The sequence below is a fragment of the Carettochelys insculpta genome, chromosome 5, assembly GCF_033958435.1.
Source record: "Carettochelys insculpta isolate YL-2023 chromosome 5, ASM3395843v1, whole genome shotgun sequence".
In the NCBI taxonomy this organism is placed as follows: Eukaryota; Metazoa; Chordata; order Testudines; family Carettochelyidae; genus Carettochelys; species Carettochelys insculpta.
The window spans coordinates 25628433-25654685 of NC_134141.1; the positions used below are offsets into that span (position 1 = coordinate 25628433).

At 42.5% G+C, this 26253-nt stretch overlaps 1 protein-coding gene across 6 annotated transcripts in view; it reads right to left on the reverse strand.

Moving 5' to 3' along the window:
• TJP2 (tight junction protein 2) overlaps window positions 1-26253 on the reverse strand; it is an 88156-nt gene that overhangs the window by 23534 nt on the left and 38369 nt on the right. For 4 of the 6 annotated variants that reach the window (XM_074994809.1, XM_074994808.1, XM_074994804.1 and 1 more), the window contains 5 exons: window positions 8660-8713; window positions 6018-6142; window positions 4160-4262; window positions 2812-3394; window positions 110-213 (listed from right to left, as the gene is read on the reverse strand). In XM_074994809.1, the coding sequence (XP_074850910.1) occupies window positions 110-213; window positions 2812-3394; window positions 4160-4262; window positions 6018-6142; window positions 8660-8704 (960 nt within the window). In that variant the 5' untranslated portion in view covers window positions 8705-8713. Of the gene's footprint in view, window positions 1-109; window positions 214-2811; window positions 3395-4159; window positions 4263-6017; window positions 6143-8659; window positions 8714-16234; window positions 16345-26253 lie in introns of all 6 variants that reach the window. The other 2 variants (XM_074994806.1, XM_074994805.1) reach the window with 1 other exon arrangement.

The window sequence follows — 26253 nt, forward strand, 5'->3', positions numbered from 1 at the left end:
ATCTTTCCACTTAACAGATTTTCTAATCAGATTTTCAATGACACCTCCACAAAACAAAAAAACTGTAACAGGTATACGCAGGTTCAGCATGCCTTTATCCACAACACACCTTGAGTATTATGTCTCCTTCATACAGATTACCGTCTTTATTTGCCAGACCAGTACTGGTCATTTCTTTTATGAAAATCTGACTTCCAAGTCGAAGGCCATACTCTGGAAAAGGAAGAAGAAAATCCATAGCCTGTAGTTTGGTAAAATGAGTAAGCATTTACATTTATTAACTACACTGCATACACATCATCCACAGTCACATAGCACCTTACAATAAAAAGGTACCAGGCCCCTTAAGAAACCACGTTAGCTCTGTGACACTGAAGGACAGAACATCAGCCCTACACTGCCAACTATCTCACGTTTCACTTTTTTCCATGACAATTTTCACACCTACCGTGCTTTGCCATATTCTGAGTGTAGGAGGCTGCAGAAAGCAGCAGGAGCATCTCAGGGTGGTCCTTATGACTCCCCATTCTCAAGCAGCATTCTTTACAGATATGGCCACAATATTTAGCTGCAGCAACTCATGGTAACTTACCACAGGCTCCAGAGATGCCCAGTCCATATGATAGTTTGAGGCAGCCTTCCCAGGCCTCACACTTTGGGGACCCCTGTGCTGGTCACCTTAACCATCCTCTGGATGGGACCCACGGGGCCCAGGGCTGGGACACTCTGATTTCAGGCTGAAACAGATGGCAGGATGGAGTAGAGCAGGCTCCTGCTGCCACAGTGAATGTGGAGGGGTAAGGGGGCAAAACTTGCTGCTGCCTGGCACCAGCCTCCCCCCGCCAGCCAGTAATCCCCCAGGCTTGCTTTGCTCAGGGGAGGCAACATTGGGTAAGGGGGCAGAGAAGGGGCAGAGTGGACTAGAAGGAAGGTATGGGGTGGAGGGGTGCCCTGGGTCCTGCACCTTATGCCCCAGGCCTTACCACTGCCCTGGATGTCCCTGACAGGCTCTTAGGGCATGTCTACACTTACCAGGGGATCAGCACTGCAGCGATTGATCCCCTGGTGATCAATTTAGAAGGTCTAGAGAAGACCCACTAAATTGACCACCGATTGCTTTCTCATTGACTCTGACACTCCACCAGAATGAGAAGCATAAGGCAAGTTGACAGAAGAAAGTCTTGTCAACCCCCTGCAGTGGAGACCCCACAATGAATCAACATAAAATACATTGACTCCAGCTACAGTAGTCACGTAGCCAGAGCTGCACAAAACTAGATAGACTTTGCCCCATAGTGTAGGCCTGCCCTCAAGGACTTAGTATTTGAGAAACATAGCCATGGTCCCTCCTCTCCCCAGATGCACCCCCTATGTTAGGAGACAGCAAGTGAGTTGGATCCTTTGGCTTTATACCAGTGGAGTTCTCAGCAAGACAGCTATGCCTAAATTCCAGTGCAGCTCCAGCAGAATAGAGGAACCAAAATCACTGTATTCTATTTTTAAATAGAAAAATATCTGTTTTCAAAGCAGCCCATTCTAAAATTGTTAAATGAAGCTATTCTCTAGTAATCTAGTTACGAGCTTCTCAAAGAAGCAAAACAGATTTTCTCTACAGACACAGTACATCTCTCTATGTGAATTATGTTTACAAATGGGCTCCTTTTTGTGTGTGGTAAACTCTTTGAAAGGGACCATGTCATTTACAAAATTAATTTTGATAAAAATAAAATGTAAGTCTCTCCCTACCATCAGTGTAACTAAGAGAGAGGCAGTGATGTGTGGCAGATACAGGAGGACAGGTTTGCTCCTGTGGGGAGAGAATTTACAATACGCCAACTGCCCCTAAATCAGCAGATTTCTATAAATCCCAGAAGAAAGGATTTATAAAGTGAAATGCTGACACAATCCAATCTAAATTGTTGCACCATGTACATATTTTTATGACACTTAAGGTCACGTCCCTTCACATGTTTGGTTAAAAGTTTACTTTTCAAATTCCTCTTTAATTATGAATAAACTAGTTCCCATTTGAACCAGAACCTTATTCCTGAGCCTGAGTCATTACAGGTGCATGTATCAATCCATTGCACCCAAATTACATTATTGGAACCCCTCCACCTGCCTTCCACTAAAGCAAATAACCCAAATACTAGAAGACAGGCAGCCACTCTGGATGCAGCTGGTTCTCTTTAGAAATGCCAGGTGTACATTCAACCACAATCAAAGTTGTGAATGCCATCAGACTTGGAAGGGAAGAAAGGCTCACAGAAGAAAACAATGAGGACACACAGGTTATGTCTACATGGCTGTGTTATCTCAAAATAACTTTGGCATTGTCTAAATGATGCAGCACATGATATTTCAAAATAAATTTGAAATAAGGGGTGCATTATTTTGACTGTGGTAAACCTCATTCCCTAACAAATAATGCCTATTTCAATATAGGCCACAATGGGCTCCAATGGCACTATTTTGAAATAGCACTATGGCTTGGAAGTGCTATTTCAAAATGCATTTTATGTTTGGTTGTGTTATTTCAAAATAGGGCTGTCATATAGATGTAGCCACAGTGACCTGGAGAGACAGGAGCAGTGAGCGGCAAAGGCAAGGAGCAAGTCCCATGTCCAAGGAGAAAGTGGAAATGGCACCCGTACACAATGGTAAAGGAGTGGAGGAGAAAACTAAGTAAGCCATCCTATGTCGACTATTAAAGGCACTCCCTCAGTCGTCAGAGAGAACAGCATTTCCTCCCTTAAATCTATCCCTTTACCAGAAGTGCTTTTCCCCCTCACCCCACCTCCTTCCAGCTACCTTCATCAGGTTTGCTTTTTGTGAGGAGAACACCAATAGGTCTATCTTGGTAGTGCTGTGCTGGGTATTCATGTTGGCGTCGTTCAAATGAGGGGCTGGGGGAATTCAGTCTGTCTCGACTACGGCTCCTGGCTTCTTTGTCATATCTAGGGTCAGGCTGCTGTTGGTGACTGTAATCCCTGGCTGGGCTATAGTCACGAGCGCCACGTTCATAGCCATCATCCCTGTCGATGCTCCTGCCCCGGCTCCGGTCTCTTCTGTGTTCTCGGTCCAAACTTCTCTCCCTGTCAATGCTCCTGCCACGACTTCGATCCCGGCTGCAGCTTCGTTCCCTGCTGTGGTCTCTGCTGTAGCTGCGCCCTCTATCTTGATCTCTTCGGTAGCTCCTATCAGGGCTGTTTCCCCAGCTTTGGCTGCGACCTCCATGACCGCTATGCCAGCTCCTATCACTGTAGCCACTTCGAGCACTCCTGCCATCAAACTCCGTTTGGTCATCCAGTACTTCAAAAGCTCTCTCATCATAGTCAAGAGAGGGGCTTCTCCTGAGTGCAGTGAGCTGCACTTTCCGTGGTCTTTTCACGATCTGTTTGTATTCAAAACAAAGCAGAGAACCAAACAGCTCTCTCAATATTAATTTTAAATTATATTTCAAATGTTGAAACTCTCCAAATGCTAGGTCATAGAACAAGAGCTCTAAACAGCTTAACCTTCATGAAGCTTGGTTTTCAAAATACTGCGAAGTGATACGGTTAACATTCTGTGTCAGTTGCTAGTAGCGTCTCCTTAGTTTCATACAGCTAAACAGAACATTGCTTTCACAGCATAAGTTGATAAAGTAAATTTTTTTTTAAAAAAAGCCTCTAAAAAGCGTGCTGTGCCCAAACAAACACTATGCGCTAGTTAAGGGAGATAGGAAACACTTGCAAAGCCTGTACAGATGTAAGCTCTTTGGAAAGGGACTGTGCCTTGTGTGTCTTGTACAGGGCACAGCATGTTGTCTGCATCATCTTGAGAGAGAAAAATTGTGGTTGGTCATATGATTAAGACACTGCTCTAGGATTTAGAAGATCTGAGCTCATTTTCCTGCTCTGTCACAGACTCCTGGTGTTACTCAGGGCATGTCACCTAACCTCTCCTACCCACTCCCTTTAGTTCTCCTTCTGTAAGTCAGGGATAATATTCTCCTCCTCATTCCACACATACTTTAGGTTTTTATTTAAACTGCAAGCTCTTTCAGGAAGAGATGTTTTTACTGTGTGTGTGAACTATGAACCTAGCACAATGGATTCTGGTCTTGGTTGGGGTTATAGGTACACAATAATGCAAAGATTAGTAATTGTTAACTTACGATGACAGCCACTTTCCCACTTTTTCTTAACTGCTGTACTGCAAAAGCATGGGGAACATTTTCCATCGGGGTCCCATTAACCATGACCACACGGTCATTTTCTCTACAAAAGAATTTAATTATGGATTAGAAAGGACATCCTTAAAATTTTCAAATTGATTTCCACTTGTCCTGTGCATTCACTAACAAAAGCAGAACATAAGTTCTCCTTACACATCCATGTTAGTTTATACACACAGTAAGCTTAAGGCTGCTTTTTGTATTAACTCATTCATTGTTGAGGGTTTTGGTTTAAATGCCTCTACATGTGACGGATGTGCTGATTCCAGGATTGACAATAACTTACAAGACAAAAAAGCAGTCGTGTAGCACTTTAAAGACTAACAAAATAATTTATTAGGTGATGAGCTTTCGTGGGACAGACCCACTTCTTCAGATCAACAAGACAAGGTGGTAAGGTAACATCTTTCATTGGACCAACTACTGTTGGTGAAAGAGGCACGGTTTTCAGCTACAGATCTTGTTTTCGTATCTGGGGTGGGTATTCAGACCTTTCAAGGTCAAATGGCCCATTAACACCCCTACAGCTATCGGGGAGAAAGGAAAGGGTAATGGGAGAGACAGCTTGGGTATCTGTGTGCATGTGTATTATAAATTGTGAGAAGAAGCCAAAAATGCAGGCTGTCTACTCATTCCATGAATACATGGCTACAGCACTGCATACAATAACTTACAAAATCTGTTAAGGATAAACAGGTGCATTCTTTTAAAACCTTGAACATATTTCAAGAATTTCACTTCCAGCACAGGGTTCTATGGGCACTTTAGAACTACAGCTTTTATTCCACCTGATGTTGTGGCCATAACAAATCAAACCAGAACAACATTCTACAAATGTTGTCAAGTGCTGTTTGGTTACAGTTCTTGGCAAGGTTATTGCACAGTTCTCCTGCCAACTCTGGAAGATGATTTCTCAGTTCTAAACCAACCAGGCTAGTCAAAAAAAAAAAAAAAAAAAAAAAAAATCACACTCTGGGCATTAACTCCTACCTAGTCTGAATGTTACAGTAGGGAGATAGGAGAGGAGATTAATCTCCAGGGGCATATGAGCAACTAACGTTTTTTCTGTAAAATTTCCCACCACTGCAGCTCTGTAAGTAGGTATCCCTACCGACAAGATCATTGGCATATTAACTTCTGCGTTGTCTGAGTCTGGTCACAGCAATTCTAGATGACACAGTTGCTAAAACAGGGAAAGTTACTGCTGGCTGATCTACATGAGCACCCTACAGTCCTACGGCTGGAGGAGCCACATTACTACTTAACCCTTGTACTCCACATGTAGCATAGGTCATCTACAAGTCTCCTTAAGCAAAACAAATAATAGAAAGTTTCAGAAAAACAGATCTAGCGCTGATGACGTCTAAATGGAGACATCAGGCAAACATGTTAAAAGTGGAGGCATATTGCCTCAGATATTGTTGTGTTCAGGATTGTTGCATAGTCAGCATTTGAAAGCTGTTAACAAGGACACTACATATATGAACAAAATTCCCATGAGAAGGAACATCCTGCTGAATATTTTTCTTCTTAAACACATACAGAGGAAACACACATATATATAGAACAATGCAATGTACCACTGCTAAAGTAAATTAACTTTTTTATGAAATAAAGGGGAAACGTTATGATTTGATTTAAAATATGGAGAGTTGACACACAAATCTACTAAAAGAAATACTTTGGATCAAGTTGCTGGGACAGGATCTCAAATCAAACCTGCTGCCTTAAAAAGGCTTTATTTATTCCCTTTATCTGCAGAACACTAGTCACTGAGGATAAAAAGAAGCGCACTTACTTAAGTAATCCATCTGCTGGTCCACCTGAGAGTACATCCGAGATAACTATGGATGTTTCGCCATTTTCAAAATGAGGGTTGTCTCTGCCACCAGAAACTGCAATCCCAAACCCTCTTTTCGAGTCCTTAAAAATAGAAAAACCCACACACTTACATAAAACAGAACTCAACACTATTGTATTTCAACATGGAGACAGAGATTATGATGAAGAAGCCAACAGACTGCCATCACACGGACACCCACTTTAGATAGAAGGAAGCAGCTCATGTACAGCGTTGCATAAATTTGAACGAAAAAACAATTCAAAGAGCAACTTATTTGGGGTGTCAACCTGGAGAGCCAAAAACTAAATTCTAATGAAACAAAGCAGCAGAAATCTAGCACTTTAAAGACTAACAAAATAATTTATTCGGTGATGAGCTTTGTGGGACAGACCCACTTCTTCAGATCTGGGATGCCTGAATATAAACCAGAAAAGCACATACTGTACTGGAGGGAGGAAAGAAAGAGGAAGCAAGACTTGTACCTAAACTATAACACCAACAAATCCTGAATGCAGAGTACAACTCTGTACGTGTATATACACACACTCTCTCTCTCTCTCTCATAATTTAGTACATTTGGAGAGCCAGTAGCATCTTCTATACTTTAAAAGAAAAATTTAAGTCAAAATTTGTCTTTTTTTCTAAATACATAAAGTTATTTGCTGTATTAAATTTCACCATAAATGCCACATTAGAGAAGAAAATATTTTTTCTTTCTCCCTTTTGTCAGTTTAAATAATGCATTTCATGGGACATCCTGTGCTAGCCTTACTCCTACTGACTGCAATGGCAAACTTGGTTCTCTCAGTGGAAGCAGAGGAAGGTAAATTCACAGTTTTATGAAGGTGATTGGACTTATTGAGCCTTGGTTGACACTGTCCAGGTTTAGGAAGCCTCAAGTTAAAAACAGTGCAGACTTGACCTACTGACAGAGCTAATGGAACTCATTTTCTCAACAAGCTCTAGCCATTTGGGCAGCAGCCTTAACTGGTATAAACAGACACAATGTGGCCCAATGGAGCCATGCTGATTAATCTAAACAGAATCAGGTCTTTTGAATTTAATATTTTTGTACAAATGGAAATTTAAAATTGCACAGTAACTTAATCAGCAAATCAGAGAAAGCAAGGGGCCAGCAGTCACTAAACCATGTTGCATGTTAATAGCATTTTCTACTTCTGTAGCCAAGAGTCGATATAAAAAGTGTCTATGTATTCTGTGCCACGCAGGGCACACAGGATATGCAGTGTAGCTAAGTAAACATTACCGTCCAGCCCCCAACTTTTGAATTTCTTGACTGAATTTAACCATTGTAAGAGTGTTTTTGAAGTGGTTTTACACTTGAAATAATAAGCACAAAATTATATTTATATTCCCAGAAGATAATGCATAATTAGTATGTGTAATTTATTTTGCCTCCTCATGAACAAGTTATTGCCAGCCTGTCTATGTGCATTCCAAACACACCCCTTCAGAACTGAAACCACTTTAGGCAACACCAGTCTAGCAGATAATGAACATTTGCTGGTCACTTCATATAAAGATAAATCAGTTCTTAAAAAAAAATTACATTAAAAGGAAATTAAGTTTGCAAAAGCACACCACTCAAAATTTAGGAAACCAGAATTAAGGATGCCTGTGCAACCTTAATTTTCTACCCTTGCATGTATATATTACGATACAATCTTTAATCATAAGATCATATGCTAGTTTTGTACAGACTCCTGCCTTATTCAGTGCACTCCTGTAGCACGTACATTTGATAATCGTGATTAATGCTAAAATTTAGTTGGGGATATTTTTGGTAAGGGTCATGGTCAGTTCACAGGTAATGAACAAAGATTCATGGCCTGTGACCAGCCCATTACTTTTACTATAAAGTCCCATTACTAAATCTTTGCTCTTGAGCCCCTGGTCTGGGAGGCCCTTGCTCAAGCAGTGAGGCAGACTGCTCTGGGTGTCCCACTGCTCTCAGCCCCCAAGAGACTGCTCTCCAGATGGCCTCCATGGCTCCAGCAACCTTGGGACCCTGTTACATAGGCACACGCTGAGGCCACTGCTGGTAGGGCAAGTCTCTAGGGCCACCTCTGGGACTGATGTTTGGGTGCTCCCCAGGACTGCTAATGTTCAGGTGTTTCCTAGGGTCAGCCACACCAGTCACTGCAGCAGCCCCGAAAGTTGTAGAAAGTCACAAAAATCTGTGACAGAATCACACCTTTTACCTCAGATTCTACTCCTCAGAAGAATGGTATACACTTCCACCAGGTACCCCGGATACCTGTATCTGCTATGCTGCTTTTGTACTAAGTTAGTCAATTACATATTTATCTATTTGGCAGGTACACACTGCATTTAAATTATTGATCAAACTGAACAGTAATTAAGACAACATTTTAAATAGATTTTTTAAAATTTAAAAATCATGAAAATTTTGTGATTGCTCATCTTGAGGTTTTCAGTGGCTAAGTAATTATCTATTTTAGTCAGCACAAATAACCAAGCTTCCACTCCAAATCTGTTGATAAAACTGTAGTAACACATGTTTAAAAAATAAAAGTGCAATGGAGCATTTGAAAACTAAAAATACAAACTCTCACCTTATGTAAGGTCACAGTGTATTGTTCCCATATCAGCTCTTCCATGCCTGGGGCCTGTTGAACAAAAACCAAAAAGCAATTAACCAACAAGCAACAAACAACCACCCCAAACTAAAATCTGGAAGATCTCACTTCAGCAACTGTTAAAATACAACTGTTTTAAGTATTCAATAGAGTCAGCTATAGAACACATTTGTTTATCAGTTGAATGACAATGAGACTAAAAAAAAAAAAAGATTGGAGAGGGAATGTGCATTAGAATTTAGCAGATTTTATATTGATGTAAACCTTTGTGTGTATAGCCACATTAGTGTCCCTCTAATTTTTTCCATTAATGTGTGGAATATATTTTATGTGCACCGAGGCTCGTGTGGATGTACGCAACCAACAGAAACACACGCTGCCATCCGTGGGGGCTTTGCCAAACAGCTGAGCAGCATTTGAATCTCTCCTGGGTGGGGAACACTGATCCATGTACATAGATTCATTCACTCTGGTAACATCCTATGCAGTGAATAGGCCAATACAGAGTACATCACAAAATGTAGCCATCAACTATCTTAATTCTGAAAATGGACAAAAACAGCAAATTCAAGACCAAGGGCATGTTAGAACACATTCATCATAAAGTTCTGAAACAATGACTGGAAATTTGACCTCACAGCCCCAAAATGATATTAAGGAGCCACAGTAACCAAGTTGGCTGGGTCAAGGGAGACCGGGATACATCATGTTCTCCCTTCTTGCTGAGGTGCATCGCAGGAACCACTTGGCTGCTGTGCACATAGGAGATGGAATCTCTCAGTGCGTCAGGCCCAGAGAGAAAAATAGGAGCATGAAGCATGCACATCGAAAATCCTGTGGGGCACCAAGACAGCGTTTCTGACTAGAAACTTGCTGTTTACAAAGGGAACATTCCCCCTCCCCCCAGTATTTCAACTGAAAATAAACAAGCTTCATGGGATTCAGACACTTTTTTGTGGGAAGAAAAGCAGTTGCACAAAAGCCCAGTTTTCCATAGAAAAACAGTTGCAAGAATGGGGTAGACAAGGAAGTAAGGAAGTACAGTTAACACTATAATAAGGTCCCACTTCTATTAGGCTCTCCCATCTTAATTATCCATTCTGTAGTGTATCTGGTATTTCCAGCACATTTGCTTTTTTGCAACAGCAGACCATTAAGCACACTTGTTGTTTCTGTTCTCTCAGATGGGCAACGACCCCATGAAGTGTCACCAGCAGAGACTCCACACAGTATATTCTGGTTGTACCAGAAGGGGAATAGGTATGCATGTTTTGGTGTGGGGTCACTGGACGAAAAAACACCTTAGCCTCTGCTCCAAATGTTATTTAAGGAGCACCTGAAATATTCTCCACTCTTAGTAAACACATTATAATACATCTTAGCACACATCAACACAAAAACATCTTCATATTAATAATACGCCAACACTGTTTCTCTAAAAACTGATAGGCAAGTTGTCTAATGCAGATAAGAAGAGATCCTACAAACTCAAGATCTAGAATTACAACAAAAATACCCTATTAGACAAAGTAGAAAAAACTAAATGTTTTAAACCATCTGTCTTCTCCTCCAGCCTGATGAGACAGAGAGAGGGGGCCATGTATGTTAGGGGGTTAACGTCATTACTATCCAAGCATTCTTGCCCTGGGTTGAGTAGATTAACCTACTTGCTGAAACACATGGTCAGTGAAATCATCATCTGTCAAATAATGGTGCTTCCAGCTATTCCTGTGTCACCAGCTGGCTACCATAACTAGACAGCTAAATTGCTGCTGCTAGACAGTATTTTGCGGTCTCTACCTTCTTTTGACATGTGGGAGAACACAGCATAGAAAAAAAAAAATATGTGAACTGATGTGTTTTCTAATCTGATTTTCTAATTTGTTTTTTAAACTAGAAGCAGTATTGGCTTGAGGGCCAGAAGATTTCAGCTGTCATTCGCACATAGCAGTTTCCCCGGAAGAGAGCCTTAAAACATAAGATATCAAGTGATCTCTGAAATTGGAAGGACAAGCAGCTGGGCTCAGTTTCCACAGCAAGAAGCTATTGGCTAGTAGTATTAAGTGTGATAGGACTCCTCTCAATGGAGACCCACAACATTTTTAGTCAGTCAGTTAAACTTTATGCGTATTTCAAATAGCCTTATGGCCCATTCTCTCAGATTCTGAAACCAGCCCTGGGCATATTAAAGTATCCAGTGATGGAGAGGCAAGGAACAGACTGGCCAAGCTCAGAGGAAGCAAGCTGACCTACAGAATGCTCCATGTTTCAGAACACAAGCCATATGTTACAACATAAGGACACTGAACGGACCCCCAACCCCAGGCCAAATAATGTTCTGGAACGGTGAGGACGCAGGGAAATGCATATAGGGTTTTGTATAGATCTGGATATTTCTCATGTGACTAAATAAAGAGCAATTCTGGCTTAGATTTGCATGCAAAGTGTCTGTGTATTATATGCTAAACCTACCACGTGGCCTCTTGAAGAAGTAAAGTTTGGGTAAAGTTCTGGAGGAAGGTGTGCTAAGCTACAGCAGTATTCAGAGGGACTAACACTGGCTCCAGGGTCTCAGCTGAGGACCTTATGGTCTAAGCATCGGGACATGGCACCAGACAGGATCTACACCTTAAGACTGTGCCTAGGGACAGTGCCGGGGCTTTATTCAGAGTCTGAATTCCAGGCCCAGAGACAGTAAGAGCAAAGGGGTCAAGTGCCCTGGGACCCAGTGATTGAAAGGGAACCAGGGGTTGCAGCCACAGCCACTGCGGCAATAGTGGCGGCCAGAGTCCTCAGCCCTTTAAATCACCACTGGTGCACCACGCTGCACAGTCCATGCAGCTCTGAGGGGGTCACCGTGGTCCAGGCGGCCCTGAGGGCTGCCTGCCCCCCACTGCTGCCCCTTCTGTCCAAGGCCCCTCCCCTTCCAGAGGCACAGAGTCAGTCCCCCTACACTTTGCCTGGTGGCAGGTGTGGGCCCTCCTCGTAAAATCTCTTAACAAATATCTGGTAGGCTGTCAGCAGTGGAACCTGACCAGCTCAGTGTCAGGGAAAAAAGGGCAGTCATGCCTTAAAACGCGTTAGCTGGTGATGAAAAGAAATCAAGTCAGGAAAACCCTTGTTATCAAGCCAGGAGAACTAGTTTTTGACATACTGATGAAATTACACAGGGGCTAAAGTTACATTAGAGGGCTCTGTCGACAGAAGTCACTGTCAGATGAGATTTCCCAAAAAAACCTCTGTCAACATAGCGTGGCCACGCACAAAAGTCAATCGGAGGAGTGCTCCTCTCTGTCAACAGAGCAGCCGAACTGCCTGGCTGCTCTCTCAACAAAACAGGAACCTGGAAGCACAGCAGACAGAGCCACCCATTGTTCTGAATGCCCTGTCTGTTGAGAGAAGGCCTCCCCCAGAGCATCCACACAGCTTTTTTGTTGACAGAATCTGTCAACAGAAGAGTTATGCCTCATGGGTGAAAGGCAGAACTCTGCTGGCAAAAGTGCTGAGTTTTACTGACAAACTGTAGAGAAAATGCAGGTTTTTCAGCAAAATTCACTAGTGTAACCATAGCCAGTTTGTATAATGCAGTGCGCACAGTACTAAATACTCACCTTGGTTGCCTACCACACCCTGAAAAACATTTGTGCTGCTCTCAATTTCCAACTAATAATCTCTTGAACATGATAAAACGTACTGGTGCTTGCCAGTGCCAAGATGTTAACCAGTGCTGACAGACTAACGGAGAGACAGAGAATGAGCGCAAGGTAAAGACAACAAAAGTCAAATTCCCAGCTGAGGAGCTGACTGATCCAAAACTGGGATTTAACCCTCGACCACAAATACAAGATTTCTGCTGTTTTAGAAATCAGTATCCTAAGGTAGACAATGAGCCTTGACTCTAAATGCACCAAAAGAAAGGAACCTTTTATCCCTGAGACGCTGTCATGTCTCTGGTTAGCTGTCGACATGGAAAGGGAGATGACTTTTTTTTTTGTTTCTTTTAACATCTAACAGAACAGAATGCTTACTGCACTAACCCACGCACAAAGAAGGAACTGCTGATAGGAGGGCAAGCAAAAGAAAAGAATCACTGTTTTATTTATCAGCGTACAAAAGTAACTCTCTGGTGAGTTTACTCAGGTTTCCTTCAACTAAAACTGTCCTATTTTCTATACAAATGAAACTTACTGTAATTAGCCAATATGAATTCAGTAGCGACTTCAGCCAGTATAGTCTTCTAATTAAAATCTTGCTCTCAGGATTTGTTTAAATATTCATGAGGCTCAGATACTAAAGTGACAGATGCCTTCTTAATAGATACAATATATGAATCACTGTTTCAGGATATAGATTTTGAGTAACCGTTTGCTAGAACAATAAAAATTACACTGTGTATAGAATACACAACCCTCACTGATAATCATCACATATTTATACAGTTTTTTTCTTAATTACTGAGTTACCAAACACACACTTTTAAAAAAAGTATCAAATACCTGGATGTGACAGCACAGGGAGGGCTTACAACAAGATATAATGTAAAAACAACTCACATGCCCTTTTAAAATCTTCAACTTTTTCACTGCATGTGCCCACATTCTCTGTAGTGCTTGAGTGGTCTTCATTGTAGCAGGATATATGTTAAGGGACTCTGCATCCCAGTCTTTTCATCAGTTTCTACCACTCAACGATGTTATGTAATTCTAATACAATAGTGGCCTACATACTCAACAAATCCTGCCATCATTTCACACAGTAACACAGCAAAACACAAAGAAATCTCCTAATATCTTAACAAGCACCTCATACGAGACACAAAAGATCATCTTAATTTTTAAGACAATTAACTTCAAATGTCTAAATATGGTTTAATATGCAGGAGGTCTTTTTAATTCTAAATTGTTTAATACTGCTATTTTTTCCTATTATACCTAAAACTAAGTCAAGACCATTGAAGATGCACATTTGGGATTATTCAGTCAGTCAATCCGGCTGTATTAGTGCTAGTGAACATCAACAGAATAAATCTTAAAGTTGCACTCTAAGGCTTCATCCTTATGCAGCTCACTAACTTTACACAAGTGAGTAATCGTACTGAACTCAAGAGGATTACTCATGTATGTAAAATTATTCATATGCATAAAATACTTGCAGGATTAGGGTCTTATTTAACTCCAGTAAAAAAAACAAATAAGCAAAATATTGAAGAAAAACAAACAACATGCCAATTGCTCAGCACCTGCAAATATGGATTTGTTTTTTCCTAAATGCTAATAACAACAGGAAAAAAAGGTTAAACATACTCCCTGCTCCCACAGCACTTTAGCATAAAATAAACTATCAGTCCATTATTACTGAATGTTGTAAAATTTTGCACATTTATACCCACAGTCTTTCCTCTCAGGCTCTATAGTGGCTTCCAAACTTTTCAGCATCACTTCCCACTTTTGATTTTTGAGAAACCCCTGTGCCCCCCCAACCTCTTCTTTACCATCATCCAACCTGCCTTTTAACAAAAAATTCCATTTGTAATTTAAAATAAACCCAAAAGTTTAATATAAAAATGTTATTTGAAATTAAAAATAAGCACAAATAGTTTTTCTTGGCCCCTTGCCTGGTGCAGCCCCAGCTAGCCAACTGCCCGAGCCCTGTGCCAGCCGCCAGAGCTGCCCGCGCCAGCTGCCCGTCCGCATAAGCCCTGTGCTGCCAGAGCCGCCCGTCAGAGCTGACCCAGCCCCACGCTGCCACAGCCAGCCAGCCGCCTACCAGCCTAAGCCACCCAAGCGTTGTAATGCTGGGGGCCAGCCACACAAGCCCCATGAGCCCCCCTGCCCAACCCCTTCCCTCCCCCAAAGCCAGGCACCTTCAGTCTCCCCCTCTCACTCCATGCCCCTCCCCCAAGCCAGACACCCCCAGCCTCCATCGAACCCCATTCCCCCTCCCCTCCCCAACCCACACTCACTCCCCTTTGCAGAAGACAGCCATGTGGGTCTTCGCTGGCTGCCTGCTTCTTGTAACAGCTGCGCCAGGTCACCCATGTAAAATGGCAGGGGCAGACAGCTGGAAACAAAGGCCAGATTTTTCTTCTGGTGAGGGGAATGACAGGGGAACTGGGTCGCCTTGTGCACCCCGTGAAATTTTGTCACTCCCCCCAAGGGAGTATGCCCCCCCAGTTTGGGAAACCATGCTGTATACAAAGAAGTGTCTGGCATTTGTAGCAAGTTGCACATTTGCAGGCACAAAATAGGGCATGTAGATTTCATCTCTCAGAGGTAAGACAAACTGATGAAGATTTGGGTAACCCTGGAAAACATGGTCGTTTTTTAACAAGATAGGTTCAGTGCAGAGCCCTGTTTTGCAGGCTCACCCATGTAATCTCCCATATTTCTCTGCGCTTTACCAGGATGACAACAATGGAAACAACACTGAGCCTCCAAGGTACAGCTATCAACAACATACACTATCACATCAGGGACCTTCCTTCAGCACAAGGAGAAAGTTGTTTAGTGTGAATCTGGGACTTTATGATTGGCTTTGCCTCCCACAGGAGTGCGGTTACTCACAGTAATCACACTTGAAACAAAAGTCAGCCCACAAAATTAGTTTTGAAATTCCATTTTTCCCCTCCACCAAAACAACTAGAGGTACAGAAAACAAAGTTGGCCTAAGATGTCATTCACCCATAATATGCAGCAAAATGGGGGCTCTACCTTGCAGGTGCTGTGCTCTCTAGCTTGACTTGGCAAAGCATTTAACATCCAGTACCAAAGGAGTCTCACTGCAGTCATATGCTTTGCTAGCTCAGAGCCACAGTACTCAGTAGCTTGTAAGAATTAAGCCTTAAGAGTTGCATATGCCCAGCAGGTCTGGCAGGAGGTCACAATAGGTCATAACTAAATACAACAGACACCACCGTGTCCTCATACACTGTATTTTAACAAATCACCAAACAAAAACTGATATGGTAAAATTATTGTGATCCAGCATCCCCCAAAATAAGCATACCTTGAAAGTCATGGAAGTTGAGGGGCTTAGCGGGTGCGTTGGGGTGGGTTAGGGCTGCAGAGGGGCTGGGGTGGGGGTGAAGAAGCTGTAGGGGCGCGGAGGTGCAGAAGCTGCAGGAGCGTAGGGGTGAAGAACCTGAGAAGTGTGGGGTGGTGAAGAAGCTGAGGACGCGCAGGAGTGGTGAGATGCAGTTGGGTGCAGGGTGTTGAGCGGTAACAGAGGAGTTTGAACTAGGGCGTGTGAATTACGGGGACAACCAATAGTCTGGTAAATTTGGTAATCTGGCACCTGTCCAGTCCCGGATGTGCTGGATTAAAAGAATTTTACTGTAGTTTTAAGAAATGCAAAGAGAGGACTCAGGTAAAAAAGCCTGTGATGTCAACTAACACAGAATGATTAGAGACCCAAAATCAGAGTATGGATAGACTCACTGACATAGAAGAATGTGTTAAATTAGAGTAAAATGGTCAAGTACAAATGGTCTGGCAGGTCTTGTGGGAACAGAATTTGGAACAAATGCAAATCCAACCAGGTGTCCATTTTTACCTGCAAATACTGTTTCTGTATTTCTGATGTCTTCTTGTTGCTTATTTTTTTTAAACAGCCAGTAGAAGGAACAATTACGTCTCCTCTTTTCCTTCCATACAGCAGAATAACTGAGGGAAAGAGAGAGTGAAGACTGATTTCACCAGAGAAAAAAAGAATCTATACAAAGTTCCTGACTTTTAATGTTTCTGCTGCAAAACGGAAGGATGCTCTTTCCCTGTATATCAGGAAAACAGGCACCCAGCATCAGATGCTGAATAGGAGACAACAGACTTTTCAGCTTGTTCACCTTTACAATTAGATATTTCAATATCTTCAGAATTGGAGCTTCCCAAGCCACTGACAAGATGATGCCATGAAGCAAAGAGCTTTCCAAGTGATGTACCAATAGCTCCACACTACCCATCCTCAGGTGGTCTGCAAAAACAGTCTGCATGTTGCCAAACAGGGATGGGACCAAGGTTAAGGGGAAAGGAGTCCACTACTTAGGTGATAACCCCTCCAGGCAAAACTGCTGCTATTGGGAAGTTGAGGTAAAAATCTTGATGATCCACAGATCATGTGGACTACTTTTTGGAGACAAGCTGATGTACCCATTTCAGGGTAGTGAAGGTTGTTGTTCCCTGGTTCCTTGCAGACTTCTAAACAAACAAATGAGATGCCTTTAAACCTCTCCTCTGAGTGGAATGGAATGAGGATTTAAATATTTTGCAGGTGATGTACATTGACAAGGATTATTTCTCCTTTCCCCAGGCTTTGGAACTTGGGAGAGGATGATTCAAAGGAAAGCGACAAGTTTTTGACCTATAGGGCAAACTTAGATTATATCTACACTAGAGCATAAAGTCGATTTTAAGGGAGTTAGGTTGATTTTACAGGGTCCTACGACTGACTTTTCTAATCCATCTTTTTCACAGGGAGCGATGCCAAATTCAAATTCACAAGGTTGACTGAATGCTTGTGTAGACACAGCATTATTTAAATCAATTTTATTTGCCTCCAGAAGTAACCCACAATGCCCCCAATGTGTCTGTTCCGACCAGGAAGTAGGAACGAGGAAGCAGGAATCAGCCCAGGCTCTCCAGCAGTCCCCTGCACCACGTGGCTGCCCCCCACTGCACAGATGCCAGGTCAAAACGAAACGAATCTAAATAACGCTATCAAAATGAAGCATTTCAACAATATCAAAAACAACTTTTCAATAGCTCCAAATTGTAACTTTTCACATTTTTACTTCTACATTTTACATTTCTCAGGACTGGCTTGCTAGCCTTTTAACAGCTTCTGCCAGGGAAGGTCGTAGAAAAGCGGAGCAAAAATGCATCTGGCAGTTTGTTTTCACTGGGAGCAGGGAGTGAGGGCAATGCACTCTGGGATAATGACATCAGACACCCACAACCATTTGAGGCGCTCTATTTCCCCATAACGCACAGGCACAGAAACCCAGAATGCAACGAGGGTGCAGGAACTGTGGGATAGGTACCCACAATGCACTGCTGACACAGACAAACTTAGCAAAGGTAATGGGGACAGACTATGTCAACTTTCTGAATGTGTGGACACTCACCACTGACTTCATAAAATCGAGTGGTTTAATAAATTTATTATATTAATAACTTATAATAAAATAAAATATTTAATAATAAATTTAATAAACTTTAATAAATTCCAATTTTATTTCCTAGTGTAGACATAGCCTTAGAAAATAAAGGTGAGAAGACCATAGTTGTAGGTAGTTTCTTTCCATTGATGAAGACAAACCAAAACCTCTCTCTTTGTTGTCACCCTCCATTGTGGGGAAAGATAGAATTCTTGGCAAGGCTGATACCTGTTGGTCTGACCTTTTCCCCAAAGCCAGAGAAGTGAACAGATTGGTTTCCCCAATACCCGTACCTGCACCTGCCAGATCTATTTACGGAAGGAGGATACCTGACACCCTTGTTAGGCCTACTGAAGGCATTGGAACAATTAGAGGCCTGAGGTTTTCCTTAGCATAACTGTATTCTTTGAAAGATCCCTTATGGCCTAGTTTAAGGTTTTCCCTGAAGAGATGGCTCCCATCATATAGCCCTTCCTCAGGCTCAGACATCATCACTGCCCTTTCCTCAAAGGAGCCATTTATGAAAGGAATCAGGGACATTACCCTTCAGTTGATAATCCTCTATACTCTCTGCCATCCATCTTCACTTCCCTTGGAGCCCTAGGAGCTGAAGTAAAAGGAACAGCTTTTGTGCAGAGTACAGCAGTGAAAGCCACTTGTCTGGTTGAGAAGCAGGAGGAACTATTGGAGCCCAAGACTTCACAAATACCATACCGATAAGAGGTCTGGCAAAAAAGTGGGAAGAAAGGTCACATCTCCCACAGAAAACCTTGGAGAAGAGAGAGGATTCGGAGGAGAATGTCCTCTCCTTGTGCAGACTTCTGCACTGCTGAAATAAGTCCTTCCAAAGAGCAGCTGGCCGGCATGGAGAAGCAGAGTCCCAGATTGCTGAATGGCCCAGAGACTCCTGGAGAACAGAGACTAACTGGACCCATAAAAGTGGGTTGCGCAGGATGATCACAATAAGAACACTTCTTGCTTTTTTTCTCTCCTGGGTCCATGCTGGCTAACTTCAGACATTGAGAGGAAGCACAAGGAACAGTTTGCAACTGCTTCTGAGTGAAGCAGAGAAAACTGGGCAGGACCACAGGGAATGATGATACAGTGCTACAGGCAATGTGACTGGTGCTGCCACCCGCCACTCAAGCAAAGCAAGGAACTGCTCTTTTGTCCAGATGGGTGTATTGCCAGGGTAGATAACCTTGCAGTTTGATGTAAAGTCAACATCATATCTCCCCAAATCAAATAATATATATTACTTATTATACAAGTAATATTAGAAACCCACTAAGTGGCACTTGTTTAGCAACTGAATGCCATTCATTGAGAAAAAAGATGTTCTTTTCACATGGAAAGGAATTCGGTGCACAGATTTTTGTTCAAGTCTACAATGAGAGTCTTTCTAAAGTCTTGACCCATGTAGCACCAAAGATCTCAAAGCATTTTTCTTTATCAAGTATTATGGAGTCCAATTTTACCAAAGGAACCACTGAAGGAGAGAACTGAAGTGACTTAGCCACAATGGACTTATCTTCACTAGTAGACAAACAAGATCTTTCCTTAATGTTTGGAGTCAGCTTGTTCAAGTTAATTAATACAACGTAAAAAACTTACTGCATCCAAGGCAGTCTGTAATGTTCACACAAATTAGCAAATCACAGTTGGTCCTACACTTCACAACAGTTTAACCTCAAGTTGTTAACATGGGTGAAGACTATAAACTCTGCCGGCTTTACAAGAGTTTTACCTTGTGCTTGTTAACTCAAGCAAACCAACACAAGGACCTGAGGATACACATTTCTGCAGAGCTGTGTGTAGATTTTGGCTGTATTTTTAAAATAGTCTTTCAGATTTTTTAACTCAAGAGTCACAAATAGAAAATACTATGAAAGGTGGTAATTTATATATTTTTCCATATTATTGTGTACATTTGCATAATCCCTTGCATACTTTTACCAGCACTCAAGATTCCTTTAATAAAATCCATTAGTTATCATACATGTAATTATCTGGGAGGTGTTAAAATTAGAGCACATTGTGAGCAAATAAATTAAATATTGCTGATCTCAGCTTGACTTGTAAAACAAAAATTCTTCCAACAAGACACCCCCGGTCGGAACATTTCAGTCTTACCAACTTTCTTCCAAAAACGCAAAGCTATTCTAAACAGGATTATGGAACAATCATCTTGAGACATCAAAGATGGAGTCCTCCCAAATGCATGGATATGAAAAATGCATCACAGACCACCACATGCTACCTCCCCCTCATGACAGCTTGCCTTGTGTGTGCTTTTAACCTACACCACGGGTTCTCAAAGTTCATTGCACTGCAACCCCCCTCTGACAACAAAAATTACTACACAACCCTGGGGGGGGGGGGGAACCAAAGCCCAAGCCAAATCACTGGGGGCCGGGGGCCTGTAACTTGAGCTCTACTACTCTGGGCTGAAGCCAAAGCCTGAGCCAGGGGCAGCAGGGTTTGGTCCTAGGCCGGGGCCTCAGGCATTGAAGCTCAGGCTTCTTTTTGGCCCTAGGTCTCAGCCAGTCTAACGTCAACCCTAGGGACTCCAATAAAACCAAATTATGACCCCCTGTTTGAGGAACAGGGCCCTATACTACACAGATTTCGTAGGTGGAGACCAAGACCCAAAAGGGAATTACAGAGGGGTCCCGATGTTATTTGGGGGTTTGCAATACTGCCACTCTTACTTCTGCCCTGCTGCCTTTAGAGGTAGGTAGCTGGAGATCGGTGGGCTGCTGACTGGGGGCCCAGCTCTTCAGGAAGCAGGGCAGAAATAAGGGTGGAAATACCACACCATGCAACCATTACATCTGCGCTGCTGCTGGTGACAGCTCTGAAGGCAATGCCACCACTGACAGCAGTACCACCACCACCCTGCCCCAAATAACCTACCAACCTCCTCCTCAACTCCTTAAATATCTAAAATTGTGATATTAACCATTTTTAAAACCCTATGACTCTAAAATTGACCAAAATGGACAGTGAATTTGTTAGGGCCTGACCAAACAGTTCTCATTTTCAAAGTCTGTGACTGAAAAGCAGATCCATGTAAAAATGTCTCAGGTTTGGATACCACAAATCTCTAATAGCCACTGAAAAAAGTTCAGAAAAATATCTCTGCAAAGTTCTTGTTCCACCATTTCTTACATTACTTAATGAGTCCCCTCTCATCTTTCCATTCCTCACCCTTTGATTAACTTTCCAAAGGTGTTTGTTTAAAAATTTTCCATCTCTGGAAATCTGTATTCCTTCCAATATGTTTAAATACTTCACTTAATTTCACAGCAGGAGTTGATATGCTATCTCACATGGAAACCTAAATGCATCAACAGACGAGCACTCACAGAACAAAGGAACTATAGCGTTAAATGCTGAAAGCCTAAAAAGAGAATTAAAAAACAAAATATACATCCCTCCAATAAACCACTAGCTTTCTAGACATCACTTCTGCAGACTGTAGGCCTGATACTCAGCAGGTATAAACTAGCTCAGCTTTGCGTCCAATCCAAAGCATGTACTGTATTTATAATAGACTCCATATTCCACTAGATGGTGCAACAATACAGTGACACAAGTCACGACACTAACTCTCTCACATATAGAGTTAGGTTGGAAACTAGCATTCTGTGGGAGGAAGGAAGGGGGATTAATATGCTGAAAATAACAACAAAGCAGATTTGGAGCAGAACAACATGGACTTCTGTTGGAGACAATTTTTGGCCAGACTGCTTTAATGAGGTGCTTGTGCACCTTAATTTTCCTTACTTCTCTCTGCAATGGAGTGGACTCAAAATGTAGTGGAGTGAATAAAATTATTCAAGCTATTGTCCAGAAAAAGAGGTGAATCGATGAACTTTTCTTATTTCTCCTCCTAATATTCTTCCAGTTTAATAAAAGAGCACTTTGAATGGATGGTTAAATACTATAATGGACTACATTTAATCTGAATAAATGTCTTTTTTTCCCCCTCTTTTAAACCAATCTGTAGATTACACTACACATTTTTGGGTGAGGTTTTCACAAGCTTCTAAGGCAGTGGTGGGCAACCTGCAGTCCATATGTAGCCCACTGGGTTCCACCTGCAATCCACAGACCTCCTGGCTGCACCCCATGTGCCTCTCATGAACTGGGGCACTGGAGCCCCACACTACCCTCCTGCTCCCCCTCCATTCCAGCATTTTCAGAGTGTGTGGGTTACCTGGAGTGACCATCCTCCTGGTTTTTCCTGGGACAGTCCCTTAGGTAAGCTGTCTAGCAGGTGTGTCAACTTCAAGAAAAAAAAAAAGGAAGAAAGAAAATGGACAAATTGTCCCTTATTTTGTGGGACTCCTGTTCCCCTGCACCTGGTGTCTTGAGGCAGCAGCCCCCACTGCCAGGGAGCTCCTCCAATGGGAGGCTGCCCCATTCCCTGATACCCTACGGGAGGCAGCTCCCACTGCCAGTGAGCTCTGCTATGGGGTGGCTGCCTCATTCCCTGGCGTGTCCCAGCTGTCAGGTCACAGAGCTCCCATCCTCCCTCATCAGCAGGCTGCAAAGCCCCCATCCCTCGGGCCTCACTGTAGGGTGGCTGCCCCCATCACTGAGGAACCCTGACATGGAACAGCATCCCCACATCCCCAGAGGTCGTGTCCCATATTTGCTATGGGGAAATGTGGTCACCCTAGGATTGCCTGATTCATATTCTGCCCTCACTTCTCCCCCTCCCTCCCAGAGCCAGAACATTGTAAATCAGCTGTTTGTGGCATTCCAGCTCTCCGAGGGAGGGGAAGGGGTGGGGAAAAGAGAATAAACTGCCCGCTTTCCAAATGTCCCAGGAGGGTGAAGGAGGAGCAAACAAGTGCAAGGCTCTGATTCACAAGAGGAGATCTGCAGGTGGCGCACCAGTGGACAGCCGGTTGTCCACCACTGCTCTAAACTATATATATATATATATATATATATATATAAAATTACACAGGATACATCTATATGGAAAGAGACCCATGGCAAGGCATCTGTTATCCCAAGTCAACCGACTCGGGCTTGCTGTCAGGAGCTAAAAATAGCAGTGTAGATATTCAGGCTTGGCTGGAGCCTGGGCTCCAACATTTAGATTGTAGAGGCTCGGTTCCTGCCCAAGCCCAAATGCCTACAATGATATTTTCAGCCCCATAATGCAAGACTGAGTGAGCTGACCCAGGCTGTTAGGATTGCCAGCCCTCCAGGACTGGCTGGGAATCTCCAGGAATTAAAGATTCATTTTCAATTACAGATTATGTCATGTAATGAAATCTCTGTAAATACATCCAATCAAAATTGGCAGCCCTACTGCGGTTTAGCGTTAACATGGGTTAAAAATCCTGTGGCTAGCTTTGGTGAGCAGATTCAGGGAGGGGCCCTCAGGCTGCAGGCCACAGCTCTGTGACTGGACTGCTTTTAAATTAGATACTCAAATTCAATACTTCAAACAAAGAAAAACACAAAAACCCACCCCACAGCAAAGCCACGACCTGAAAGGATTCCCGTTTCTAACTGTAAGCTTGTAAAGCAACTTTTACCTTCTGAAGGAGACCCTGTTCTTATCAATACTTACACACAGAGAATAACTTTACCTGCGGGAGCAGCCCCATTGAATTGAAGCATATGCAGGGTTGCCCCCTGGCATCCAATCCCATAATTGGGACTGCTAAAGTGCCAGTAATCCGTATCAGCAAGTACTAGCACTAAAAAAAGCAATGCACAAAAGTGAATTTATATCAGGGTGAAGGTGGAGTAGGAACAGAATAATTTGCAAAAAAACACCACCACCCGTTGAACCTCTCTCATCCAGCACCCTCAGGACCTGACTCGTGCCAGATGAAAGAATTTGCCGGATGATGGGAGAGCAATATTTTCTAGCACATTAGCAACACTTCCACTGTTTACTGGGCTCTTGGAAGACCTTTAGGGGCACATTACAGCTAAACAACAGCACAGAACACCAACAGCCAGGTCTGGTGACTTTAAGCAAATTTTACTGAACAACGGGAAATTTAGCCACACCCACAATAAGTGGCTGTCTAGCTAATTAAAATCATGCCAGATTATGGAGTTTGGCAAATAAGAGCATTCCAGATTAGAGAGGTTCAACCTGTAGCAATGAAAACACCACTCAGGGCCTTTAAAATCTGAGCCAATGCCAGGGTCTTATTCTGTAAGCTAAGAAATCCACATACGATCTTCCCTCCAATTTGGAGAAGAGGAAAAAAAAGACTGAGGCTTTGTCTACTCTAGAGCATAAAGTTGATTTTAAGGCACTTAACTCAATTTTACAAAGTGGCTGTCTCCACTGCAAATATCATTAGGTCGATTTTAAGAGGGCACTAATGTTGACTTTCTTGCCTAGTCCTCCAAGACAGTGTAAAACCAAGTTCAAATTTAAAAGGATGAATTAATGCTAGTGTGGAAACAGTATTACTCTAAATCAATTTTACTGGCCTACAGAGGTCTCTCACAGGTATCCCACAATGCCCCATGTGTCCATTTCGGCTACTTTCACCTCCACTGCTCTACAAGTGCACTGGAAGTAGGTGACAGAAAGCTCAGGAATTTGAATTCATTTTCTTTCTGACTAGGGTGGGTAGAACTCAGAAGTCAACCTCAGTAAATTTGACTTTATGTTCTAGTACAGACATAGCCTTAGTCAGATTTTTATTTTAAAAAACAATGGCAATTATTTCTGAAAAAGTAGAATTCTTCTGCATGTACACATGCATCACTATATACCGGCAAAACAAATACCCTGTGTTGATAAAAATAAAGAACTGTTTTAAACTAGAAGACTGGAGTAGCTTGTATCCAAATATAGCTTTGACGAACACAGCAATTTTAGCAAGGGAGGTTTAGGTTGGACATTAGGGAAAACTTCCTAACTGGGAATGTGGTTAACCACTGGAATAAATTGCCTAGGGAGGTTGTGAAATCTCCATCACTGCATATATTTAAAGAGCAGGTTAGACAAAAACCTGTCAAGGATGGTATTCTAGACAATACTTAGTCCTGGCATGATGGCAGAGGGCTGTACTAGACAACCTCTTGATGTCCCTTCTGGTTCTATGATTTTATGATCATGCCTACCGGAAACTATAAAAAGTCATGACAAAAATGTGGCTTAGTCTGTAGCAATGGCAGGTTGACCTCTAATTCCTCATGCATTGTTTTTTTCCCCCAAAACTCTAACCAAGAACCATGATGCAATTATGCTGTAATTGTTCCTCTATTTCCCTCAACAGGAAACAACCAATTGTTCAAAACTGAGACATGAAATAACTTCAACTAAAATAAGCAGCAGCGTTTCAGACAGTAAAAAGTTATATCCTGTTTTTAAAAATAGAGCCTATATATTTTACATTAGTGGTAATCTATTATAGACGCTAATTTTTTCTTTTTGAGAAATAAACCTGCAGGAACTAAGACATTCCATTTTCAAAGTTTTATTCCCTTCTGTATTATGGCTTCTCACCACAGAGAAAAAGAGGTGTGTCCTGAGAGGAACAGAATCTCTCCTGTGCAGGAACTAGTATGCTACAACCCTGGGCATTTTTTTATTTTAATTTTTTTTTAAAAACGTACCATCATGTTGTTGCAGCAGTACACAAAATAGAGCTTTCTTTTTGCGATTTGGGCATGCCAAGTGATACAATATTAAAATGGCTGGCTTTTTAATTTTTTTCTGAATATAGTGATGGGATGGTAACGCTTCAAGATCTCTGGAAAGATTTCTTGGAAATGAAATATACTAAATGTATGATGGCAAATAAATTAAGCTCCTTCAGAAAAAGGAGGTCTAGGATATTTTTCTTTATGAATTTCTGTTTTTCCTTTTCATCCTTACTTTTGTTTCCTCTTGCACCACTTGTACAGAATAGTATAGCACATAAATTTCTTTTAAAATGTACTGTGATAAGGTTGCAGGATTGAAAGAACACCATAAAGCTAGTTAATCAAAACAAATACACCCATCCCTTGTTAAATGAGTACTTTATTTGCAAGTACTCGCTTAAACAAAGGACACATTTACTGACCTTTTGTTCACTGGACAAGAGAACTCCCCCTGCTAATACAAGACTTACCCCTCCCCCCCCCGCGGCTCCAACCCGCCGCAGCCTGATGCCCCTGCCAGGCCCACAAACCCAAACTGTGGCAACTTATACCCCCCCCGCTGACCCCCGCGCACCCAAACTGTCAAAACCTAACCGCCCTACCAACCCCTGTGCACCCCAACCACCGCAACTTAAACCCCCCTGCCAACCCCCGAACCGCCACAACTTAAACCTCCCCAGCCCCCACATGCCCAAACCACGGCAACTTAAATCCCCTACCACCCCACGCACCCGAACCACTGCAGCCTAAACCCCACCCTGCCCCCCTGGCAACG